Below are 13,017 nucleotides of genomic sequence, written 5' to 3'. Positions count from 1 at the left end.
GTCTCAGGGGCGCTGCCTCCTGTGCTGTGGCACACACATTTTCTACCATAGACAGTGGGATCTGCACAGGCTATGGAACCATGGCCCTTATGGTCCATCCAGGGGCAGCAGCTCTTATTTCCCAGAACAGCACACTACCAGGGCAAGAAGTGCCAGCTCTCTCTCAGCTGTCAGCCAGGATGAACACACTTGGCTCAATGGAAGAGGGTGGTGAAGGGAAGCTTTTAGAAAGGGAAGGTCTGAGCAGTGTCAGCATGGATAAGGAAGAAGAGGGTCCTGTGGGGCCCTACCACAGTAAGACATAGCAGGAGGGAAGGCATATTTGAATAAGGTAATGGGAGTGCCCGAGCTGGTGTGGCTCAGTGGATTGAGTGCCAGCCTGTGAACCAAAGGGTCACCGGTTTGATTTCCAGTCAGAGCACATGCCTGGGTTGCAAGACAGGTCCCCAACAGGGAACATGCTAAAGGAAACTGCACATTGATATTTCTCTCCCTCTCTTTCTCCTCTCACTAAAAAATAAATAAATAAAATCTTTTTTAAAAAAAAGATAATGGGAGGAACCTAAAGATGGGAGGGTACTTCAAGGATTCAGCAGGGAGGGAGCCAGGCGGCTGGTCATGGCAGGGAGTGGGGGGCTGCTGACACGCAGCAGCGCTGCTCTTCCGTTCCGAGTCTTCCACTTACAAACCATAGCCACGCCCAGAGAGCTGGCGAGGAGTGAAGGCAAGACAATGAATTGTCCTCGGACAGAGGTGTGGGGCTGACGTTTTCCTCACTGGACTCCAAATATGTGGAGCCATTTGCCACTGTAACCCGTCACCAAAAACAGCCTATGGGTCCTCCTCGGGTGTTCCAGCCCCAACTGGGGTGAGTAACCTTGATCAAGAGCGAGCTTGCCGTTGGGGAGGGAACTCAGAAAGACAAAAGCCGAATTTATCCCCAGCCAAGTGTCTGTCAGCCATGAAAAACAGTGAAAGCGGGAGGTGTGCCTGGTGCTGGGGAAAGGCACGAGTGTCAGCACCCAGCATAGCTCCCTTAGGAGTGAGCGGTTGTGATCATCTTCCTCTCTGAAGGTTCGCTCACCCAACTGCCTTTGTCGGGCTGGGAATAAGAGGCAGAAAGAATCGGGGAGTCACTCTTCAAACACAAGAATGACACCACTATGCGTGTGTGTCACCCCCTGGCACAGGGGTTTCGAAGCATCAGATAGTGCCGTGCCTAGTCACGGAATGGTAGGACAGTTCGGGAAATCCTGGGGAAAGTGGCTCTTTTGTTGCCCACCAAATATTTTCTGAAAGCTTTTTTCTAGGGAAATTTCATTTAGGAGAATCGCTCTGAGCCTGGATCAGGGCACCGGAAAGTGTAAACCTGATGGTAGCTGCTCTGGCTCCCCCACCCTGCTCCCCATCCAGGCATTTCTTTCGCAAGGCAAATGGAGCCCTGGTTTGGCCAAGAAGTCCGGAGAGCGCCTGAGCTCACTCCAGGCGGGTGGTGTACATAGCATGTCGCTCTCAAGCATTTTGATGTGATGCCCCAAAGAGCAGGGAACTGCACATGAGAAGGTATTATAGAATTCCTTTGGCCAGCGGGTAGAATTTCCGTCCCCATGCCAGGCTGAGACCTCCAGGACAAAGAAATGGTCTGGGGCTCCACAGACCCGAAGAAGCTGAATTAGTGACAGTCAAGCGTCTGAGATGCTCAGGCACAAGTAGGATGGCAGCTGAGGTGGCCCCTCTGAGCCCCGGCCCTCCCGACCCCACACCTGGAGCCCCAGGCTTGGTGTGCTGCTCCCTGTGGGTCCGTTGCTGTTGTCTCCACCATCTCAGAGACAGCCTGCCGGTAGGGAATGATTCCTCGGCTCCTCTCAGATTGGCCAGATTCCTCTCTCTCGGTGACATGCAGCTGACAGTTTACTAGTCTGCTCTGTACTTCAATTTCCTCATCTGGTAAAAGGGCTGCTAATCACCTGGGCTGCTGGAAGAGCTACAGTGAGGGCTGAATGAAACTTAAATAACTGGGTACCTGGCACAGTGTTCGGCCCATAGTAAGTGATCCATCTGTAATAGGCCTGATTTTAAACCAGGAAGAGTTTTTAACAACTTGATTTAAATAGATGATCCTGAGGTGGGATATGGACCAGGCAGTTTAGAACGTGCCATGTGGGGCCTGGCCGGGTAGCACAGTGGGTTAGAGCACTCTCTCATGCACCAAAATTTGCAGGTTCAGTTCCAGGTCAGGGCACATACCTAGGTTGTAGGTTTGGTCCCCTGTCAGGACGCGTAGAAGGGGCAACCAATCTCTCTCTCTCTCTCTCTCTCTCTCTCTCATTCTGTCTCTCTTCTCCTCCCTATAAAATCACCCACTTTAGAGGACTGAAATACTCAGGTGAGGATTTTTAAAAATATATCTAGAATATACAGTCTGGGAGGGCATTTGAGAGGAGTCCTGAAAGAGTGACTAGAAGGTCCCCAAAGAATAGCATTCTGGCAACCTCCCAGGACCCCAATATGAGAGACTCACTCGATGACACCCACATGCCCCAAACCTCTCTCACTGAGACTCGTATTTCTGAGAGCCCTTCAGAGGGAGGAGGAGCAGGCAGACCCAGCCTCCAGCGAGGCACTGCCCTCTGACTGGGAGGATTGGGCCTGGCTGGTCTTTGGGGGGCTCATTAGACAGCACCCAGTCATTTCAAGCATCCCAAGATGAGCAGCTTTGCCCCTGGATGTTCTTCCCTGGATTTAAAATTAAAAATAAAAATAAAAGGAAAACCTATACCATGTGTTTCCTAACATTTACACTTTGTTCATCAAATCTGTTGTTTTCTGAGAGTTGGGGTGAGCCCTTTTCAAAGGTCTTTAAAAGTCCTTTTTTCTTAGAAGGACATTCGGAGGCTTCGAAACTTGTTCCAAGGGTAAAAATAATATTCATAATAAATTGCTCAAAATTCTCAACCCTGCGAGTTCACATTTTACTTAACACTCCAAACCCAAGGGACTTGAATTACTACTGGGGTTTGTCGTTTCTTGGTTACGGGGCCTTTCCAAAGGGGAGGGAGAAACCACGTGGGGGTTCACTACAGTTCACTGTGTAGTTCAAGTCCGTGACTGTAGCCAGAAAGATGTCCAGAACCTCCTCAGCCTGAGCCTCCAGAAGAAGCCTCCCTAACTCTGTGGCAACAACAGTTAGGAGTTGTTCCGAGTGTGCTTCAGAGTTCCCACCCAGCCTGGTGCTCTTCTGGCTGGGAGCTGGAAGCCCTGCCAGACCAGTTCACTGGAAGGCACACAGTCTCTGTCACCTAAAGCAGGTGATATATTGTTAGGCGACTACCAGATGAAAGAGCACAGTTTTTCTGGGTGCGGGAGAGGGAACTGGCAGCCACCCGCACTGCCCTTCAACGTTGTCCTCTGATGACCTCTGGTGGCAGGACTGTTCCCAGCCTGTGCACACCGGTGCTCTGAGCCAAGCCACCCAACTGAGGTTAGACCAGGTTACGTTTTCCCACATTCCTTCCCTCCTGGGCTGTCAGTCACGTGAGGCAGGGAGCAAGAATCCCTTGCAAAAGCCCAGATTAAAGTGGTGCACGTGTCTGACCAGACTTGTCATTTCAAAAAAGTTGCCCGGTGCCTTGTCTTCCAGTGACCTCTGATTGCTGCAGAAAGAGAAGGGAGCCAACATGAGGGAACATGTGGCATCCACGTTAATTCCCATTTTGCTACTTTTTCTCAACGTCAACCTTCTGCAAGGTAAGTAAGAGATTGTCATGCGCCCTTCAAGTCCCGGGGCAGGGGGCGGTTACTGAGAGGGTGGGGGCCCCTTGTAGTCCTCTTGCAATGCAGTTGTGAGAAATGATGTCTGTATCAGTGGCTGCTTAATAGCTTAATAGTTGTTTTTGCTATATATTTGGCACTAAAAAAGAAAAAGTCGATGCAAACCAGGAATGCTTACTGAGCAACAGGGTTTGGGTGTTTTCAAATAAACTTCTCTTTCTACCTCCCCCCGCCCCCAGCCATGATTTAAAAAAAAAAAAAAAAAAAAACCTGCCTCCACCTGTGAGATTGTCCTAAAGACATTCTCCCTAGAGGACCAGCAAGGTCACAGGGATTGGGAGGGCGAGCCCCGGGCTGGCTGGCAGAGGCTATTTTTGTGGGGCCTGGAGCTCAGCAGACATGATCAGCCTGGAATCCTCCTCAGTGAGAAGTCTGGCCCAGGAGCCAGCCTGAGGGGCAGGGAGACATGTGTGAGAGAAAAGAGAGAGAAGCCCCAGAGTTGCTGAGACCAGTGCCTGAGTGCTCTCCTCTCTGCTCCTGACTCCAGAACTAAAAAGTCCTCTGCATCCAGCTCAGCACTAGGAGGATGGACTAGGGTCCTGTGGAAGTGCGTGGCTCCCCAGCCCAACATCAGGGCAAACTCTCGGGGTTGTGCATCCCCTCCTTGGACATGACAGACAAGGAAGAGAAGAGGGGCCAGCTCACCAGCAACTTTGGGGATGAGGCAACTAGAACGCTCCACCCCCTTGACATAGCATTTTCCGTATCACCTGTTCTAGACCTTCCAGCTTCCAGCTGGGACTGGACGCAGATCTTAGATAATCACGGTGACCCGTAACCAGGAGACCAGCTACCTACTCCCCAACTTCTTACCATGTTTCCTGCCCACTCCCCCCAAAAGCCATAGAAATCACAAGGAACTCCTTCGTTCCTCAGCACATAAAGACCAGAGGAAAGAGGGGGAAATGTGAAAGAAAAAGAGGCTAAAACCCAAGATTCAGAAATGGGGAGAGGTACTTTGGCACGGCATCACAAGTCAAAGCTGAAGAGAAGTAAGGGGAAATGAAGGGGAAAGGAGGGAAAGGAGAGGACGGGGGGGTGGGGGGAGGAGCATGGGCCGTGATGCAGGGACACACAGAAGATCAGAGACTGAGCTGATGGTTGGGAATGGAGAAAGGGCAAGGATGAGGGAGCAGGGTGGGGAAGGGCCAGGGGCGCTGCATCAGCACGGGGAGAACTCATTTTACTGTCCCCCTAGTGGTGCGGGCGGTACCAGCTGTACGGATAGACTCCACGGGGTTACGGAAGGCCCACGCACACTTCGGCCCAGCCCACTCCTGACTCTCGCTCTTTGCTGAAACTTTACAATATGTCACTTGATCCTAGGTGGCTGATATCTCCATCTCAAGGTACACACACCCCCCGCCAACACCACCCCAAAGTCTCTCTCTCTCTCTCTCTCTCTCTCTCTCTCTGTCTCTCTGTCTCTCCATCCTGCAGACATCGATACAGCCCACAGAGGAGGCAGAGAAGGGTTGCTAGATGCTAACACTTTGGCATTTCTGAGCATCCCAGCCCTAGGCCTGCTTGTCCCAAGATCTCATCATTGAATGGTCCCATAAACTTGCTTTTGTCACCAGCAGAATGATCAAATGGACCCTAAGATTGACTCCAGTGGCTTCTGGCTTTCTCTAGGACAGTCACCTCCTGGAAAACCGGAGATCACTAAATGTCGCTCTACTGAGAAGGAAACGTTCTCATGCTGGTGGAAACCTGGGCCCGATGGAGGACTTCCTACCAACTACACACTGACCTACCACAAGGAGGGGTGAGTGTGTCCATGCTGCAGGCCAAAGCAGTACCGCTGCTGAGTTCGAGTTACCACTCTTCCCTGGCCTGACGCTGATAGGCTCATACCTCAGGGGGGAAGGACTCAAGCATCCATGTCCACCTTCTCCTGTTGACGTCCTGGAAGCACTCTCTCAACAGCGTCAACTCAGCCATCACCTCAACAGGACACAACACACAGGGTTCTCCCTCATGCACAGTTTTACTCTTCATGGTTTTAGTCACCTGCAATCATCCATAGTCCAAAAATATTAAATAGAAAATTCCAGAAATAAGCAGTTCATAAGATTTAAATGTTGTGCCATTCTGAGCCACAGTGAAATCCCACACTATCCTACTTCATCCCACCTGGGATGTGAGTCATTCCTTAGCCTATCCACACTGTATAGCTACCCACCTGTCACTCACTTAGTAGCTGCTTTTCAGATTGACAGCTGCCTAAGTGCCAAAGTGCTTGTACGTCCCAGTCACCCTCACGGCAGCCTAACGCTCCATCACTGCGCCTGTGTCACCCACCTGGCTTCATCTTATCATGTCGGTGTTGCATCACCTCGCATCATCACAAGACAAAGGCTGAGCACGGTGCATTAAGATATATTGAGAGGGAGCTCACGTTCACATAACTTTTATTACAGTCTGTTGTTATAATTGTTCTATTTTATCGTTAGTTATTATTGTTTGTCTCTTACTGTGTCTAATCTATAAATTAGACTTTACACATAGGTGTGTATAGTGGAAAACACAGTACATGCAAGGGTCAGTTCTATCCACAGTTTCAGGTACCACTTTTGGGTCTTAGAATATACCTGCTCATGGATAAGGAGCAACTGTGGCAGCAACGTTTCCTGTTACTGCCCTGCCCCAACTTGGGCTGCAGCCTAAGGTCACATCTAACTGTTCACTAAGTGTTGGTTAACTTTAGGTGCTTATCTATAAACCCTGTGTGACTATATTTTAGTAGTAATTACTTTTGCAACATAAAACGACTATCATGTAATCCTTGACAACCATGGTACATTCACTTTTCAAACTCGTTTCACGTCCAAGAAAATAAAGAGCCTTAAAAGGAAAGGAAGGTGGTGATTTTTCTTAGAAAACTGCTAATCTGTGACCTCCCAGAGGGCAGGTTTGGAGCCAAGGCTGCAGTGAGGACTGAAAGAGGTCGTCCCGGGTGAGAATTCTGTTAACACTTCAACGAGACCCTCTGGGGAATCCAGGGAGCGCTGCATCCTTCCCCAGTGAAGGCAACGCCTGCTGGTGACCACAGCCAGCCCAACCCCAGAGCCTGCCTGCGCTTTGCTGTGCCAGGGGTGTCCAGCACACGGCCTGTGGGCTGCATGCAGCCCAACACAAATTCGTAAATTTACTTAAAACTTTTTTTTTTTTGCTCATCAGTTTTTATTAGTGTGTGTGTATTTACTGCATGGCCCAAGACAACTCTTCTTCTTCCAGTGTGGCCCAGAGATGCCAAAAGGTTGGACACCCCTGGTTACACAAAGCTACCAGTCGTTCTGGGACCTGAGGGGGTGTCAAGTACACAGACTTCGGAGCCCAAACTGGCATCCCACATGGCGTGCTGCTCCACCCCCGCGTGGGGAGTCTCGCACTGAGGCCCCCAAGTCTAAGGAGAGCACACTAATGAGCCGCTGGGCCTGAGATGTCTGTCTTCACAGTCACTTCTCTCTGCTGCTGACTTAGTGCAGTCAGAGATGCATCGACATCGGTTTTCGTTTTCCTTAATCTTTTTTGAACAAAATGTCACTTAACATATGAGGTCTGTCCAGAAAGTATCAAGCCACGTACTATGAAAAATAGAGATAGTTACTGAAGGGCTACAAGTTACAAGAACACAGGCCATTAACACCTCGGTCCCCTTCAAAGCAGGCATCTTGGGACCTCGCACGTTTCTCCCAATCGCCATCAGCTGCGATTTTCCTGAATCACTGTATTTTCCTGAATCTCATCCATGGTCTAAAATCTCCTCCCTTTCAAAGGTGATTTTAACTTTGGGGGAAGCCAAAAGTCTCAAGATGCCAATACTGGGCTGTAGGGGGTCTGAGTCACCTGGGTGATTTGATGTTTCTCCAAAAATCTCTGTATGAAACGTGATGCATGAGTGGGCATGTCGTGATGAAGCTGCCAGTCACCAGTTGCCCATAGCTGCAGCCTTCTGAGTCATCTGAATAGTTTCCATGGAGGACTGTTCAAGCTTAGGGTAAAATTTGATGCAGATCCATTGCTCTACTCACTCAGTCATTTTGAATGTGATGGGCACACAGAGCACATGCTCACTCAGCAGCATCTACCCCCGCCTCCCCCCCACTGACTGGTATAGTGAAGTCAGCATTGTTCATGCATGCTCATTCCGGTCCACTCTCCTCAGCTGTCAGGTTACATCGATGTCGCGCTAACCATTCTTGTTATATTAACAATGGCAGGACTGTTTCTGGACAGACCTCATACATGTGCAATAAATGCTGCATTGTGCATGGCCCCTCAGGGCTTATGGGCAAGAGAAGTTACCTGTTTGCTGAGGTGACCCAATGGCAGCACCCTGGGTGTGGTGATGCCTTGGCGATCGAAAGTTCCAGTGCTTATTGGCAGGAGGCATAGGTCACAAAGCCCACGGAAAACTAGAGAAAGGAAGGGCTGATGAGAGGCCGAGTGATTAAGGCTCTAAAGTGACACTTCCACCCCTTTCCCCAGCATTCTCTTCCCTGTCTCACTCCCAGTGACATGGGGAAGGCACAGAAGCTTGGGGGCTTCGTTCTTCAGCTCTGATCCCCAACGTCTAATGGTATTGACCTGTTAAGGAAAAACGAGGTGCTTTTTACTACCTTCTTACTCACTCCTAATATATAATTTGTCTCAGAGACTCAGTCGTTTCTGAGTGTCCAGACTACAGAACCAGCGGCCCCAACTCCTGCTACTTTAACAAGAAGCACACCTCCATTTGGGCAGTGTACGTCATCACAGTCAACGCCACAAACCAGATGGGAAGCAGCATCTCCAATCCACATTTTGTGGACGTGGCCTACGTAGGTAAGGAGAAGGGCGATGGATGAGGAACTGATTAGTCCATTATGGATCTGCTAACAATCAAACTCGGTTTGAGTCTTCTTGGCTTATGGACGAATCACCAGGAAGAAAGATAAGAAAATGCATAATATCCTCATCAATGGAGCACTTTAAACCAGTTTCTGTGGAATCATTCATGACAGTAAGGCTGGCATTTCGGGTCCTTGTGTTTCTGTGTTTTCCTTTGACTTTTCTTTCCATCCCCTTGCATCCAATAGGAACGTTCTACTTGTGCTTCTCTTATCAGTTCCCCCCTCCAGCCCTCCTCCTGTAACCATGTCTCTTTCCCCCTTGGCAAGCTGGGAGTTCTTTTCTCCTTCTCTGGAGGACAGAGCTATTCCATAGAATAGCACCTCCTAGAAGCCGTCTGTCTGCTTCTATACCCACAGGACTAGCTCCAGCTGCTTGGTCTGAATTTAATTCTCAGTGCACATGTACTTCTTAGCATCTGGAGCTCTTCTTTTAAAAACAAAGAAGTTGGGGGTGTTAAGAGTGCTACTTGAACAGCAGGCTGAAAGTCATTATCACAAGTACAATGTTTGGAAACATCATTAGCAAAGCAAAACAAAGTCAACCTGAGAGCTTTGCATGATTAACATTGGGTTGCAGGGCAATTAGACATCACTGCAGTGGCCTGTGTGGCTTAGCAGGGATGACAAAGGGAATCTCAGGACAAGAGATGGATTGGCTGGGACTGGGGTCAGCCCTAATGTTTGATAATAACCTAAGGAGAAGCTAACTAGGTTCAAGGTTGCATAAGACTTCCCGATTTACCTAAACCCACCCAACAAAGAAAACTCAGCGAGGAGTCTCAAATATTCACTTTATTGCATTGCACTGCCACGCTAGCAGTGGTTTGTCCTTAGAAAGCTTCCAACACCAACTGATTCACACTTGATATATTCTCCCCCCAACCCCCCAACACCACCTGGTTCACACTTGATATATTCTCCCCCCAACCCCCCAACACCAACTGGTTCACACTTGATATATTCTCCCCTCCATGCATGGAGCATGGAGGGAGAAAGTGGATTTAATCTTGGCTTAAGAAAATCCAAAAGGTAACCCCACCTACAAGCAGGGACATGATGAATTTTGTCATATAACTTTATTTGAGATATGAAGTCTCTAAGGTGCTAAATGCCAAATGATTTCTTCTTCATGGCACTTTCTTCACTTGCCTTGCTCTCAAAGATGAAAATAGTATTGAGGGTAAAACAGTGAAAACAAGAGAAGTTCTAAAATGAGCAACTGCTATGTCACTCGAAAGCAGCGATTTTCAACTGGGGGCTCTTTTGCCCCCCACAGAATATTTGGCAATGGCAGCAGATACTTTTACCATGGTAGCCCAGGGAGGGCAGTGAGGGTATTACTGGCATCCAGTGGGCAAGGACCAGAGAGGCTGCTAAGCATCCCACACTCAGAACGGCCCCCCACCACAGAGGGTCGCCTGGTCCGAAGTACAAGGCGTGCCGAGAAGGCTGTAAAGTCTTCACCCTGGACATTTCACATGGATTTTTGTACAATATCTTGATCGGTGGTATTTCTCAGCGTTGCGTTTAAAATGTATATTGAGTAACTGATGTTTGTTTACTAAGTGCATATAATAAAATCATCTTTCTTTGGTATTTACTTTGTAACATAGAAGCATTGACATTCCTGGCAAATATGCTAACATTACTTTTGTAGGTGATGGTAGGTTAGAAATTCAAGAGCACTGTAGCTATACTCACTCTTATGCCACCTGATGTGGAAAGTGAGTCGAGAAGGTAGTCGTGAAGAGAGAAAGTGTTACTAAGCAGCAAGACTGAGTAAGGCAAGCGAGCACCCTACACACCTCACTCTTAAGGAGGCATCACAGACTTGAAGGAATCTGAAAGGAAGTACCTCCTTAATCTTTTTATCATAGTAAAATACATATAACATAAAATTCACCATTTTAACCATTTTAAACTATGCAATTTAATGGTCAGAGTTCATTCACAATGTTATGCAACCATCACCACTAACCACTTCCAGAACACTTTCACGACCCCAGATGGAAACGTCTTACCCATTAAGTAGTTACTCCAGATATCCCTCCTTACCCCGGCCCCACTAATCTGCACTCAGTCTCTACAAAGTTGCCCACTTTGGGTATTTCATGTACATGGAGTCATACAGCATGTGGCCTTTGTATCTGGCTTCTTTCACTTAGTGTAACATTCTCCAGATTCATCCATGTTATAGCTTGTATCAGTACATACTGTCTCACAATGACTGAACGGTGTTTCATTCTATGGATATTGTGTATCCATCCACTGATGGACATTTGGGTTGTTTATACCTATTGGCTATTGTGAATGGTACTGTTATGAATATTCATGTCTGAGTTTTTATTTGAACACCTGCCTTCGTTTCTATTGGGTATGTTGGCTAGAGCATGAAATTCATGGGTGACATGATAGTTTTATGTTTAACCATTTGAGTAACTTCCAGACTTTTTCCCATGGTGCCTGCACCATTTTACATCCCCATCAGCAATGTATAAGGGTTTCCATTTCTTCAACATCCTCCCTTGTTATTTTTAATTTTTGAATTCCAACCATCCTAGTGGGTGTGAAATGTTATCTCATTGTGATTTTTGACTTGCATTTCCTAAATGACTAATGACACTGAAGTTCTTTCATATCCTTATTGGCCATTAATGCATCCTTAAACTTTGCACTCTGTGCATCTCCCTTACTTCAACCTGATCCCAACTCTGCTGACCAGCACCTGACATCAAATACAAGGTGTCTAGTAACCATGGTGGAATGAAAGGGTAAGTCCTATAGTTCTGTGTTCAAATACCACCTTCAGTGAACACAGGCTTTCTTTCTTATTTTCAGTTGAACCACACCCTCCTGTGAACCTGACTTTGAAAATAAAATATCCAGAAAACCAAAAACCATATCTGTGGATAAAATGGGTTTCACCCAGCTGGGTTGACATAAGATCTGGTTGGCTCACCCTTCAGTATGAAATTCGATTAAAGCCTGAGAAAGCAGCCGAGTGGGAGGTAAGTTGGCCAGGAGCTTTGGGAAGGAGCCATGCCCCTTGGCAAAGGCGAAGAAGCCCTTGCTGTTGGGAACAGGTCATTTCTCCTCATTATTGGGCTATCATGTCATCCTCCGGATGCTGATGTGGCCGCCCAGTTACGGAAGGGCCTCTCCCCTCTCTTGGGATTTCTGGGGGTGCATCTTCGCAGCTCTCTCAAGGTGAATTCCTCCTTCGCACCCAACGAATGCTTCCACCAGGTTTCCAACCCGCCTCCTCAGGGTACCTTAGAGCTAGACACCTATGAAAACACTTAAATGGCACCCAGTGGGAGGAAAAAAACCTTAGCGTAACCACTCAATGGTCTGTGGCATTTTTATTCAGTTTAAAATATTTCATTGTAAAGAAACAATACAATTAACTATAGGCATTATGATATTCCACTCTTAGATACTTTAGTATATGTCTTTTTTAAAAAGAAAACATTTTCAAATATAGCCAAAATAATATCACACATAGGAAAATAATAAAAAGTCCTTAATATAATTTAAATAGCCAATTCATATTTTAATTGTCCCAATTGCGCCTAAAAAATATTTTTAGCAGCTACTTTGTGCAAACTAGGACCGCACATTGTGACTGGTTATTAGGTTCTTTTAGCCTCCACAGGCTCAGGAGAGCCTATTGGGGCCCCTTGTCCCATAGAATGCCCTATGTTTTGCATTCGATTAATTCTTTGGGAGGTCATTTAGCTAATTTCTCTGCCCCATATTTCCTGGAGCCAGCCATTAGCTCTAAAGACTTGATCAGATTCAGGCTGAACAAGTTTGGGCAAGAATACTTCAGAGGCGATATTCTGTTGCTTCATATTGCATCCTGCTAGGAGACACAAACTACCTGGCCGACATACCGTGAGGGACACTAAAACTGAGCCCTGGGCCAGAGAGGTCACAACCTGATGCCGTAATTGTAAAGTCACGTTTACTTTGTGCACTATCGCTCCAAGAGCATAATGCCCCGTTCTCTCATGATGCCTAGTGGATTTCCTTGAGTAATCCTTGAATCAGTTATTTCATTAGGCTTTACAAAATAATGGTTTTACAGTGTTATCAACTGGTTTCCTTCTGTAAAGTAGAATTTAGGAGGCAGAGGATAGGATGCAGAATATCTGTCTTTCTGAAATAGAGTCCCAGATGGAGAGATAGAAACCCGGTCAACTGATGTGAGGACAACGTTGCAGAGTAGCAGTGGGTGGGCTGGGGAGGCTCAGTGGGGACAGCAGGGCGTCTGAGTCTGCCCATC

At 47.5% G+C, this 13,017-nt stretch overlaps 1 protein-coding gene across 2 annotated transcripts in view; it reads left to right on the top strand.

Moving 5' to 3' along the window:
* The window catches only part of PRLR (prolactin receptor), a 152,963-nt gene that overhangs the window by 127,481 nt on the left and 12,465 nt on the right, over positions 1-13,017 (top strand). For both annotated transcript variants that reach the window (XM_037063155.1, XM_037063156.1), the window contains exons 3-6: positions 3,641-3,747; positions 5,467-5,599; positions 8,492-8,661; positions 11,568-11,737. In XM_037063155.1, the coding sequence (XP_036919050.1) occupies positions 3,678-3,747; positions 5,467-5,599; positions 8,492-8,661; positions 11,568-11,737 (543 nt within the window). In that variant the 5' untranslated portion in view covers positions 3,641-3,677. The remainder of the gene's footprint in view (positions 1-3,640; positions 3,748-5,466; positions 5,600-8,491; positions 8,662-11,567; positions 11,738-13,017) is intronic.

This window comes from Sturnira hondurensis, unplaced genomic scaffold, assembly GCF_014824575.4.
Source record: "Sturnira hondurensis isolate 20B ecotype Veracruz unplaced genomic scaffold, ASM1482457v3 Scaffold0014384, whole genome shotgun sequence".
NCBI lineage: Eukaryota > Metazoa > Chordata > Mammalia > Chiroptera > Phyllostomidae > Sturnira > Sturnira hondurensis.
The sequence above is the reverse complement of the archived record's forward strand: the minus strand, read 5'-3'. Positions and strand labels throughout refer to the sequence as shown.